Genomic DNA, 11,913 nt, shown 5'->3' with positions numbered 1-11,913 from the left:
CTAGTTAGGTCCAGGGTTACAAGAAGTTTACACTGGGGTGAGGGAGACCCTTGGGGCTAGGTTTAGGGTGAGGGTGGAAGCCCTCCCAGCAGAGATATGCGCTGGGAGCTGAGAGGGTTTGTGCTTTGCTCTGGCTGGGGTTGGGCCAGGGTTTGGGTGAGGTTCTGTGGCCTCCGGAGTGGGATTCCCAGGAGCCCTGCTCTGCCTAGACAGCTGGGAAGAGGCCGAGCATCATCTGGGATCCAGTCACATGCAAAAACAGTTGCACCACCAGTGCTCTGCCTGAGGGCCTCAGGGGACCAATGTGACCCATGCGCACCGTAAACTCATCACCCACTGACCCCAGGAGCCACCTCCCGTGAGCTGGATGCTCTTCAACTAAAACCCTTCAAGCCTGACTAGGACTGGCTTTATTGTGGGATAAAGGGGACACACCTTGAAGAGACAAGGACAATATTCCAGCAGGAGGGACCTGGTGAGAGGATGCAGGAGGGAACGGGGAGCTGGGAGCGACTGTGGGGTGACACCCCAGGGCATGGGTTGCCATGTGTGGCCACAGCCTCTGGCTTCCTGATGCCAGTGAAGGACCAGGGGGGCCCCATGGTGGAATGATGCACCAATGCGCCAAACTGGTCCCATAGGGGAGCTGGGCCCAGGGTGGTCCTGCACCTCCCAGGCTGCTAAGGGCTCCAGGGCCCCATGGCTGCCTCCTTCCCTCCCTCCCGTGGGGCAGCCCCATGCTTGTGGCACTGACCCTGAGGAACTGCTGCTTTGCCCCAAAGGCAAGAAATATGTCCCCAGAGGAGCCTGGGTTCCCCTGGGGCCTGTGGTGGGTGCAGGGAAGAGGAGGAAAGGGGTGAAGAAAACATACTGGGCTTGGTCCTTGGTTGCTTGGTAGAAAAGTACCCCAGCACAGTGTTGAAGCAGCCTTCCCCTGTGGCCTCACAGGAATGGCTCCATCACACGGACCTCACCTGACGTGCCCCAGGGGTGTGTTTGATGCACCCCGGGGGAGCCCTGGCTCCATGGCGCAGTAGGTGATGGAGGGACTGGGACAGGCTGAGCTCAGGCCGTGGACCAGTGCCTGCCCTTTGCTCCCGCTGCCGCCTCTAACGGGGGAGGTGACAGCAGTTCCTACGAGGATCACAGAATCATTAAGGTTGGAAAAGACCTATAGGATCATCAAGTCCAATTGTCCACCCAACAATAACGTCTCCTACACCATGCCCTGAAATGCCATGTCTACATGTCTTCTAAATACCTCCAGGAAAAGGAGAGAAATGGAACAGCCTATCCCTCCCTCCCCAAGCCTTGTGGTTTGGGTCCGAGTGTGAGGCCTTGGTGTTCCAGCCTAGCTCTGCACGTTGCTGAGCTGGCAGCAAGTTTTATGGAGCTGGGGCTGGAGGGCTCACCTGTTGAGCTCTATGCCGCTGCCTTGCGATCTCCTAAGGATGCTCTGGTTTCCCCACCATGGGCAGGGGGTTGCCCTGGCCCGGGCAAACAGCTCCTGCAGCCCACAGGGGCCTCTTGAAAAGAAACGGCCCCGCACCAAACCGAGCGAGGGCAGCTGGGCGTGAGCGTGCGGAGCAAAGGTTCAAGAGAAGCCACCATCAAGGCAGGCGGGGCCCGGCCACGGTCCCCTGTGTCAGGACTTGTCCTTCGGCGGCCCCGTTCCTCGGGGTCTCCTCTCTGGACCAGTCGGAGGCGGGCTGGGCTGGTTTGCCGCGCTGAGGGGTGGGGAGATGCTTGGCACCTGGGAGCGGGCGCGTGCTCCAGCAATGCTGGTGTCTTGCTCTGTTTGCGAGCGGGGAGCCCGTGGCTCGGCTCGTGCGCCTCACTGCCCTAACAGACGCTACGCCTCGCAGCGTCAAGAGGATCGCTAACGAACGGGCTTTCTGCGCCCCTAGCCTGAGAGGGGACGAGGGGTTGCACCATACCCCCCGCTGCATCTGTCCCGGGGTGGTACCTGTCTCACGGTGCGGCGCCCGCTCAGCTGCCCCGCTCAGCGCTGAGCTCTTATTTTGTAAAGGTGCCTTCCCTGCGGATGAGTACTGCTGGGACGGGTGAAGTAGTTCCCGGAGAGCAGCTGGCTCAAGAGGGGTGTGTGTGCTGAGAGATAGCTGGTGAAAGCCTCCCAAGAGCTGATAAGCTCCAGAGACGAGCAGCGCTGTTGAGTCTGCAGGAGCGGATAAACTCCGGACGCCGTGAGACTGCTGAAGGCTTCTCGAGTCACCAGCACACTCGAGCATACGGTGTAACCAACACCGTGTCCGAGGAAGCAGCGGCTGCTCTGTGCGACGGACTACAGGACTGTACCTGCTGCGAGAGCAGGGCCTCTGGGGGACCTTCCAAATTTCTTCCTAGAAGCCTCTGGCATGTCAGCGTGACCCTCCGCTCCTCAGTCAACAGCTGCCGTTGGACTCACTGCTCCCACGTGGTGACTAGTTATCTCCTGTTAGTCGTAACAGCTTGAGGCCGTTAACAGTAAGTCACTGATGAGGATAAGGTGTTCCAGTAACTATTTGGCCATGACCTGATGGTGGATCTCTCTGTGTCCCTGCTGAGGGGGAGCACTGGGAAGGGGGCAGACCCTCAGGTTGGGGGGAGTTGTTACAAATATTCACCAGGAGCTTTGAATCCAAGAAAAAGCAGGTCATCTTTATATCTTCAGTTCGACAAAAGGGCACTCAAATAATTTTGGCAACCTGAAACCCGGACTGCAGATCCGCTTCTTTGTCACCGTGGGGGAATATGAAGTGCCGGGGTCCTCGGAGCACGGGGAACGGGCAGATAAAGCTCTCTCGGTGCAGTGGGCGATGGGCCATCCCGGGGGGAGCGTCCCTGCAAGCGTGTTGTACGTTGGATTCCTTGGGAACCAGACAGGGACGTGTTCTAACGGAAGAGGGGCGGGAAAGGCCCAGTTGTGCAGTCGCAGCGATAGGAAGGCTGGAAAGCCGTAGCGCGCGAGGCGGGAGCGCCGAGCAGGACGGCGCGCCGCTGCTGGCCGCGCTGGAGGCGACGCGGTGGCAAGGCTGGCAGCCACGGACAGCGGGTGGAGAGGGCACAGACCTTCCCTCACCTTTACTTCATCGTGAGAACGTCACAGGCCCTTCGCTGCCCCAACATTTCAGCAGCTGCAGCCGTTGGGCTGCTCATGAAGGGGGAAGCCAGAAGCCTCAAGGCTGACATTAAGGCCTCGAGCAGAGCACAGAACCAGCAAGGTGCTTCGTGCCTTGTCGTGGCCAGAGCTCAACCTGATGCCACCGCTTCTAGGTGTAGCTTTGACTTGTCGTTATTACCCAGAGCCACGGATCTGGCACTGAGGTCAGTGGTGAGCAGTCCACGCAGCCTCCATCATATGCTTTTGATCACATTTTTCAGTATCAAAAAAGAAAAACCCACGCAGAGCGAACATTTCCTCGTGCCCCGTCACCTCAGCAAGTCACTCGGAGGGTGGCTGCGACGTAGATGGATGCCACCAGCATCGCTTTGGCTGCCCTCAGATTTTACACCCTGTATTTTACGCCGCTCCCACTGGGCGATGGGAAGCGGTGCAAGGCACTGCAGAGCCGGTTTCAGAAACCCCACTACACAGGACAGGATCACCATCCAGCTTATGATAATCTGAACGGGACAGGGATGCTGAAATGCCAGGCAGCCGTTTGCTTTGCTTTGCAAGAGAAATCCCTTTGAAGTTTACTTACCCAGCGCCGTAAGGGCGGGCAGAAGAGGGCACCGGGGGCTCGCTGGGAAGGATGCCGTCTTCCTCCGCTTACTACAGAGAATACCAAAATCACTGTGAGGTTTTTCTACCACCACATCGCAGGACTCGAAAACTGCACGGTACCGGCTGTCGCTGCCAATGGGATATTGCTAAACACTCCTCTGGAGGGCAGCCCAGCACCGGCCGTCGCTGCTTTCTGCCCAGCAATTGCCTCCTCTGCGCATTACACAGAACTTTTTCTCCCTCAAAAGCGCACCGGCCGTCACTGCCTGGCGTGCACAAGTATTTGCTGATGACTTGGTTTATTTCAGCCTCACAAAATAAGCCCTGCTTTACAAATCGGTTGCAAAGCACTGTCATTCACGGAGCATTAGCATCGCTCTGGACCAGCTCTGAAAAAGCTGGTTAGCTTTTCTGATGCTTCAGGTTTAGTTATCACTGGGCGCTTTTCCCCTCCTCCCCAGGCTGGGTCTGCACGCCTCTGTGATTTCACCTTTTGAAACAATCTGAAACTTTCTGTCTTGATGTTTTGAGACCCGCGGCGCCGGCACGGGGGTGGGTTGCTGTTGGGGTTGTTGCTGGCTGGTTCTCAGCACCAACACAACCAAAAATGTCTTGGGCCACTCAGCCCTGGAGCGGTTATTACAGCTAGAACTGAGCTTAGACCTGAACGTACCTTAAGAAGGGTACAACAGGGAGTATCTTGCAGCGGTAGGATCAGTTACTCAGATTCATGAGCAAGTGAGTGATTTTATAGCCAAAAGCAAAGAAAGCAGGATCCTTTTTCTTCTTTTTTTTAACCCACGTCTCCCTCGTACTGCTGATCAGGATCCACACGCGCGTGAACATAGCGAATGGCATCATGTAACACTTTATGAACTCAAGTTTCCATGGTAAACTGAAAGAACATAAATGACTCAAACCAAGTTCCCCCAGTTTTAAGCAAATCATTGCTTTATTTGTGATTTTGAGACCAGAGGAGCTGCCTGAGGGGTTAAATCCAGAGAGGGAAGGGGTCACACTCCCCTGGCAGATAAACCATTAGGTTTACTGTTGGACTCAATGATCTTGAGGGTCTTTTCCAACCTAAATGATTTTATAATTCTCTTCTATGAAATCAAAACGCCGCGAGGGAATACTGTCCCCATCCACAACAGCAAGGGGTGGTGAATGCCTTTCTCTGCTCTGCTGGAGAGATCAAAGGGCTCCCAGCACAGCCCACGGTCGCCAGGCAAAGGGTTCTGGTTGGCGTTCCAGTGTTTGTTCCCGTCACAAGCTGCGAGATGGCTTTTAAGGGCTGAGGACCTCTTCGCTCGCTCGCTGTTGGCGCTGGGATTACTCAGCGCGGGGCTGAGCAGCGATGCGTGCTGCAGCTGTCGGTCGCGGGAGCGTGTTGTAGTGCTGCCCAGACACCGACCGCTCGACTTGAAAACTCACTAGGAAAGCCGGAGGAGAGAAGCTTGCCCGTATCGCCTCGCTGCCGGAGCCACCGAGGTGTCGGCATTCGCTGGTGGTTGGGTGTGGAAGGAGTAAGAGCTGAGGAAAACCCCAGGCCAGCACAGCTAGAAAACAGGCGAGTGCCCTTGTGCTCTCCAGAGGCTCCGCTGTGACCTGCTCGCCCGCCGGAGGATGCTCGCTTGGCCTCATTCAGGGCTGGCAAGAGGCAGGCAGAGCTCGTGGTGGGCTCCTGAATCCACCACAGCAGCGTGGATCGAAACTGCCTACTGAGACACCCCGGAGACCGTCCTAAACCCGGAGGACAAAGCAGCTCTCAGCTCCCTCATTTAGATACTAGTCCTTACAGTTGAGTGCAGCCTTAAAATACCCAAGATTTTCGATACAGTTATCTTTAATACTGAAAAAAAATATACTGAGATGGTCTGAAGATATTTTAGGCAGTTAGGGGCACGCAGCCGCTATAAAAAGCAAGCACAGCCTGTACCTGCCTTTTCCAAACCAGCAGACGGGAGCGAGGGAGCATCTGCCTCCGTTGCCTCCTTCTCGCCACCCGACGGCTGCCGGGTTGATGCCACCAGGAGACCGGGCAGCTTTTCCTTGGCGCCAGGGAAGCAGAGATGCAACTCATAAGCACAGAGGAGTAGCAGCATCCTTGTGATGGGTGACTGCGTCCGTTTGCCCTGTCGTAGCTCAGTTTTTAAGGTCGTGGCAGAAGGAGAAACGCAGGAGGAAGAAAACCTACAGCAAAGCCCCTTCTCAGACGCTGCAGGGTGGCTTTGGTCGGCGGGAAGGATGAAGGAGGGGTGAGCTCCGAGGCAGAGCTCGGTTGAAAGAAAGTGGAAAACTCATCCCACAGGACTTCAGGTTCTGGTGGACGGACAGGGACGCAGGGAGGGAAACAGGGCACCCGAAGGACCCGAGGAGGGACCCGAAGATCTGGAGAACATCCCCCGCCTTGGGAGAAGCTCGCCGGGACCACCCTCCCGCTGCGCAGAAGGGACCAGCGGCGAGGAGGAGGCAGGGGTGCGCGGGGGGGGATCCCCCCGGGCTGCGGCCACCCGGCTCCGCAGGACAAACGTCCCTCTGTCCCCGGGCCCGGCCGCCACCCAGGACCGTCATCGCGTGGAGACGAGGCGAGCCCCGCGGGGGAGAGGGGGGACCCCGGCCCCGGCCCCCGGGCCTTCAGGGCGGCCCTGGCCCGGGCACGACCGGGGGGGGCAGGGGGGGACCCCCACGGGAGCGGCGCGGTCCCGCGAGTCCGGCGGGGCGGAGCCCCAGGGCGTTACGGCCACGCCCCGGCCACGCCCCCGCCACGCCCCGGCCCCCGCGGGGCGGTCCCTGGGGCTAAAAGCGCCGCGCCCGGCGGGACCCGCCGCTGCTGCCGCCCGGACCGGAGCCCACCGGTGAGTGCCCGCCGTGCCCCCCCCCCCCCCTTCCCCCGGAGCCCCCCAGGCTCCACATAGGCCGGGGCTCCGGTTCAGCCCTGCCCTGAGGGGTCCGGCAGCAAGACCCTTGCCTGCTTAGGACCGGCTCTTACCGGGCTGGGCCCCCGCTCAGCTGCGGGGTGGGCTGGCAGGGCGGCCGAGCTCTCCGAGGAGCCGGGTGTGCCCCGAGCTCTGCGGGGCGGGGAGCGGGGGGCAGCGCCAGCCCTGAGCTTGCTGCACGGAGCAACCGAGCCTGGGTCTGCCCCGTCCGCGGTGCTGCTCCCGAGGGGCTCCCGCTGCCGCAAAGCCTGCCCCAAAGCCATCCCGCCGCTGGCTTCTTCTCCCCAGCCATGGCTGATGAGCTCAGCGACCTGCTGCGGGAGTTTGATGAGGTGATGGAGGACTTTGACAGAGGCCCTGCGAGTCAGTACGAGCAGCACCTGGAGGAGCTGAAGAGGAAAGTGGGACACAGCGTGTACGACAGCGGCATTGATGAGCTGGAGAGTGAGTCCGGGGCTGGGGAATGACGAGTCCTGCGGGAGGATGGCGTCCGTTGCGATGGAGTTGCTTTGGGGGCTCTAGGGTTGCTCCATGGTAAGCCACGGAGCTTCTGGCTGATCCCACCTCTGAGTTGCCCGTCTGACTCATCTCCCGTGGGCTGGATGAGTAGCGTGGGGTGATGACCGCTGGATCCTGGCCCAGGGCCTGCCAACATCTGCTGGGGCTCCTTCTGCTGGGCCGGCTGCTGCGGGACTGCACATGGCTTGAGATAACCTGGAGCTCAGGGGGAGCCGCTTCCCTGTAATGACCCCGAGGAGTCCCCGTGGCCGGGCCCGGCAACCTCTGGTGCTGTTTGGCGGGGCAGAGAAGCTCACTTTCTTTTTCCCAAGTGTTCCTTGCAGAGGGGCTGCCCAAGAGTGAGCGTGGGCCAGGGACCCCGTGCCACTGTGGTGCATTGACCATGGCTGGATGCCAGGTGCCACCCAGCCACTCCATCACCCCCTCCTCAGCTGGGCAGGGGGAGAAAATGTAATGAAAGGCTGGTGGGTTGAGTCAAGGACAGGGAGAGATCACTCACCAGTTACCATCATGGGCAAACCAGCCTCAGCTTGGGGAAATTAATTTATTACCAATCAAATCAGAGTAGGATAAAAAGAAATAAAAACAAAATCTTAAAATACCTTCCCCCACCCTTCCCTTCTCCCAAGGCTTAACTTCACTCCTGATTTTCTCTTCCTCCTCCCCCCGAGCAGTGCAGGGGGATGTGGAGTGGGGGTTGTGGTCAGCTCATCACACGCTGTCTCTGCTGCTCCTTCCTCCTCAGGGGAGGGCTCCTCACACCCTGCCCCTGCTCCAGCGTGGGGTCCCTCCCACGGGAGACAGGCCTCCACGAACTGCTCCACCGTGGGTCCCTTCCCCGACTGCAGCCCTTCGGGAACAGACTGCGCCAGCGTGGGTCCCCCACGGGGTCACAGGTCCTGCCAGGACCCTGCCCCAGCATGGGCTCCTCTCTCCTGGGAGGAGCCTGCTCCAGCACAGGCTTCCCACGGGCCCACAGCCTCCTTTGGGGGCATCCGTCTGCTCTGTGGGGTCCCCACGGGCTGCAGGTGGATCTCTGCTCCACCCCTATCCTCCATGGGCTGCAGGGGCACAGCCTGCCTCACCATGGCCTTCACCAGGGGCTGCAGGGGAATCTCTGCTCGGGTGCCTGGAGCACCTTCTCCCCCTCCTTCCCTGCCCTTGGTGTCTGCAGGGCTCTTCTCTCGCACGTCCTCACTCCTCTCTCCAGCTGCAGTTGCACAGGGGATTTTTTTCCCCCCCTTCTTATTATCCCAGAGGTGCTGCCACCGTCGCTGACGGGCTCGGCCTTGGCCAGCGGCGGGTCCGTCTCGGAGCCGGCTGGCGTTGGCTCCATCGGACGTGGGGGAGCTTCTGGCAGCTTCTCACAGAAGCCGCCCCTGTAGCCCCCAGCTACCAAACCCTTGCCACGCAAACCCGATACAGCCACGCACGAGTTTGGTCCCTGGTCCTGCAGCTTGTTTGTTAGGTGCCTGTGGCCGTAGACCGCGACTGATGCTTTGCACTTGCAGGTGCCAGCACGTCCCCGGGAAGCAGCCTCAACTCCAGCGAGGAGGACCTCAACACCCCTGCCAATGCTTATCCCTCCAAAGGTGAGGCTGAAGCATGTGCCCGAAGGGCTGATGCCAGGGTTGCCTTCTGCATGCTTGGCTTGGCTCGGCTCAGCAGCGAGGGGTCTTCACCCGCCCTGAGGTGTGGGGTGAGGGGGTGTGTGCCAATGGGGCCCTGCAGGATTTGGAGGTGGGAATGAGCCCTGGGGTCCCAGCTGGATCCTGGACGAGGCATGAAGCTGGACTGGCATGTTCCTAGTCAAGGCTAGACGGAGCCAGAGGCCTGTTTGGGAGGGTCACAGAGAGGGGCTCTGTCCCTGACCTGGGAAGCGCAGGATTGCGCAGGGAGGAGGCAGCACGGGGAAGGCGAGCACCCTTCCTTCCCACCACGTATGGCTCCAGTCCAGCTCTGGCCTCAGCTGAGCCCTTCCAGACTGAACTCGTGCCCTGCCCGTCCGCTTTCCCCCATGTTGAGCCTGAAGCACCACTGGCTGCGTTACGGGATGCTGATCTGCGCGACGCCTGCGGGCACCATCCTACGCCTGGGCCTGGGCCTGAGACGAGGCGGTGTGGGGTGTGAGGGGCAGAGGCGCTGTGGGAGGTGGAAATGCTGTGTGTCTGCAGGTCAGAGTTAGTCCTGGGGTTTTCCTTCCTCAAGCAGCCTCCTTGGTGAAACCCCTTGCTCCTCAGCCTGGGAATGGCCAGCCCTGACCTGTGTGTGCTCAGGGGGGAGCACCCTGGGGGGCACCTGGGGATGGGTGATGCTAGAGCTGCCCTGAAGCCCCATGCGAGTGTGGGACTCCAGAGCCAGAAAGCTTCAGCGCTGCTGTTCTGATGCCTTCAGCAGCTGGGTGCAGGCGTGGGCTGTAATCCCATAGACATGCACCGACCCACGGAGACGCCGCGCTCGGGGATGTTTGGCTGGGGTTATTCTGAGCTGTGCAGTGATCGGCCCCCGTTAGGACATGCAGCCCCCCCATAACCCCCTCCCACCGCTGCCAGGCAGTGCCTGGCTGGTGCAGAAGCAGCAGGCAGCCAGAGCAATTGTGGTTGGAAGCAAGGGGTAGGGATCTTCCTTCTCCCAAATTAGAGCTGGGGCAGGGGAATGGGAGAGGCCTGACAGTGTGTTTCTCTCCACTAGCAAAGCTTGGAGACACACAGGAGCTGGAAGAGTTCATTGCGGATCTGGATAAAGTGTTGGAGGGTACGTACGCAGCTCTGATCCCTGTGCTTTCCGAGCCCCAGGCTGCGTCCAGTGCGGCAGGACGCCTGGGCTGGGGCTTCCCCACTGCCTCTGGCTCAGCAGAGCCTGGCCTAGCACCCCTCCTAGCTGGGGCTCCCACTGCAGGGGCCCTAAAGACTGGTTTTGGCTGCACGGGTGGAATCCTTCTGTCTTTTGAGGGCAAAGGGGGGCTTATCAGGATGTCACTTCCCATCCCCTTTCAAGCTTTTTCAGCTGGAGCAGAAATTCCAGTGCGGAGGGTCTTCCCTCCCTGGTGCCTCAGTTTCCCCCAGCTGGTGGGGTGGAGGTGGCAGCACTGCCCTGCTGGAGGGGCTTGGGGGTGTGAAGGACAGATTGGTCCTGACAACAAAGGCCTGCAAAAACAGTGGCCAAACAGCACAAACTACGGAGCTATTGACATTTCAGGAAGATGGACAGATCTCGTGGCTCTCTGCCTACATCCTCCTTCCGACCTCTGCTCAGAGGCTTTTCTTTGCTATGGGGTCGGGGTAGGGCGGGGGATGAGCAGGAGAAGAGTACTTTCCCTTGTGGTATACCCCAGCCTGGAAAAAAAATCAGCCCTGGGGAAATATCCCATTTGGAGGGAGGAAAGTAAGGGTTCAGACTTGGTCAGTACCACCGAACACATGCCCCTGGAAGTGCCCCTCGGGGCGTGCTGGTGCTGAGCAAAGCCGTGGGCAGGTCTCAGAGTGAGTGGGAGCCGCTTCAGAGTGTCTGTGCGGTGGCAGCGAGGGGAATCCCAGCCCTCGGGGAGCACGGACGGGTTGTGGTCTCCTCCTGCAGGTGTTTTCCTGGTAAACGGCTTGGCTGCAGGTATCCCTGGGGAAGGTGGTGATGCTGTGTGGGGCATCTCTGGCAGCTTTGGCCAGGCAGCTCCGCAGTCCTCTGAGGTTGGATGGTTCCTTGATGGGGAAACTGAGGCAGAGGCCACACTTCCTCTCCAAAGGGGTCCCTGGGTGACAGGCTGGAGGCAGAGAGCCTGATTTTTTTTAAAAAAAAAAAAAGAAAAATTCCCCCTAGCCAGGCTGCATAGTTGCAGTTCTCAGTATCTGTTCCCTTCTTTTCCCTTCTCAGTATCTAAAACAAGACAGCTGGTGGAAGTGCTGCTTCTGCTGGCTCTGAGCCACGCTGGGAGGCAGCGAAGCAGGAAGGAGACCAGAGTCCCCCCAGCAGATTTCTGCTCCAACCCTGCTGCCGGTGGTGCCTGGGGGGCTCCAGTGCAGCCCTTCTCCCCGCAACAGTGGTCTCACCAGTCTTTTTTTTTTTTTTTTTTTTCTTCCCCCACCCTTGATTGTCTTGCAGAGATGTGAGAGGTGGTTTTGGCAGCGAGTTTGGAGAGGAGGACCCACAGCAGCTGAGCCCCGTGCCTCCGCAACGCGCCCTCTGCTCCCATACCCCTGCCCCCCGCCGCCTGCGTGGGCGACGGCTCCCCCGTGCCACGCTGCTCCGCGCCGGGGACGGGCAGCGCCTGCCGCAAGCGGGGACCGACCCAGCAACGACCAGCGACGGTGGCTGCGCCTTGCGCTGCTCCCCCGGGCAGGGCAGGACTCCGCCAGCATGAGGCGGGACCCGGGGGCACCAGGCTTTGCCCTGCCAGGGGGGCTGGCAGCTCTTGCGGCTGGTGGGTTTGGCGGGGACTAGGACGCTGTTGAAGCCCGAGGAGAAACTCCAGGTGGCTTTAGGGAAGATCAGCTTGCAGTACGTCAGGGAGACCTTGGTGTCCCCTCCTGGGTCAGGAAAGCCTGTTCCCGCACTAGCATCTGTCGCAGGCGGTGACAGCCACTGCTGGCCCTTCGCTTTGCACAGGTCGCCTCAGATAAGGCCCTTGCCCGTTCCCCAAGTGCCTCTGCCCCGGCTGCTGCTGTAAATACTGTAAAAAGGATGTTATATGCTGTACAGATGAGATGTATTTTTATGAATGGGATTTGAAGTGCT

General features: G+C 59.8%; 1 protein-coding gene across 1 annotated transcript; it reads left to right on the top strand.

Moving 5' to 3' along the window:
* Positions 1-2,203: 2,203 nt before the first annotated feature.
* On the top strand, positions 2,204-11,913 carry LOC135315411 (regulator of cell cycle RGCC-like). The gene is made up of 5 exons (XM_064463498.1): positions 2,204-6,585; positions 6,955-7,110; positions 8,697-8,777; positions 9,877-9,939; positions 11,281-11,913. Exons 2-5 carry the CDS (start codon positions 6,957-6,959, stop codon positions 11,286-11,288), a joined length of 306 nt encoding a protein of 101 aa, XP_064319568.1. The 5' UTR covers positions 2,204-6,585; positions 6,955-6,956; the 3' UTR covers positions 11,289-11,913.

This window comes from Phalacrocorax carbo, chromosome 11 (assembly GCF_963921805.1).
Source record: "Phalacrocorax carbo chromosome 11, bPhaCar2.1, whole genome shotgun sequence".
NCBI classification, from domain to species: domain Eukaryota; kingdom Metazoa; phylum Chordata; class Aves; order Suliformes; family Phalacrocoracidae; genus Phalacrocorax; species Phalacrocorax carbo.
Note: the sequence above shows the minus strand (reverse complement) of the source record. Positions and strands in the feature narration are given on the sequence as shown.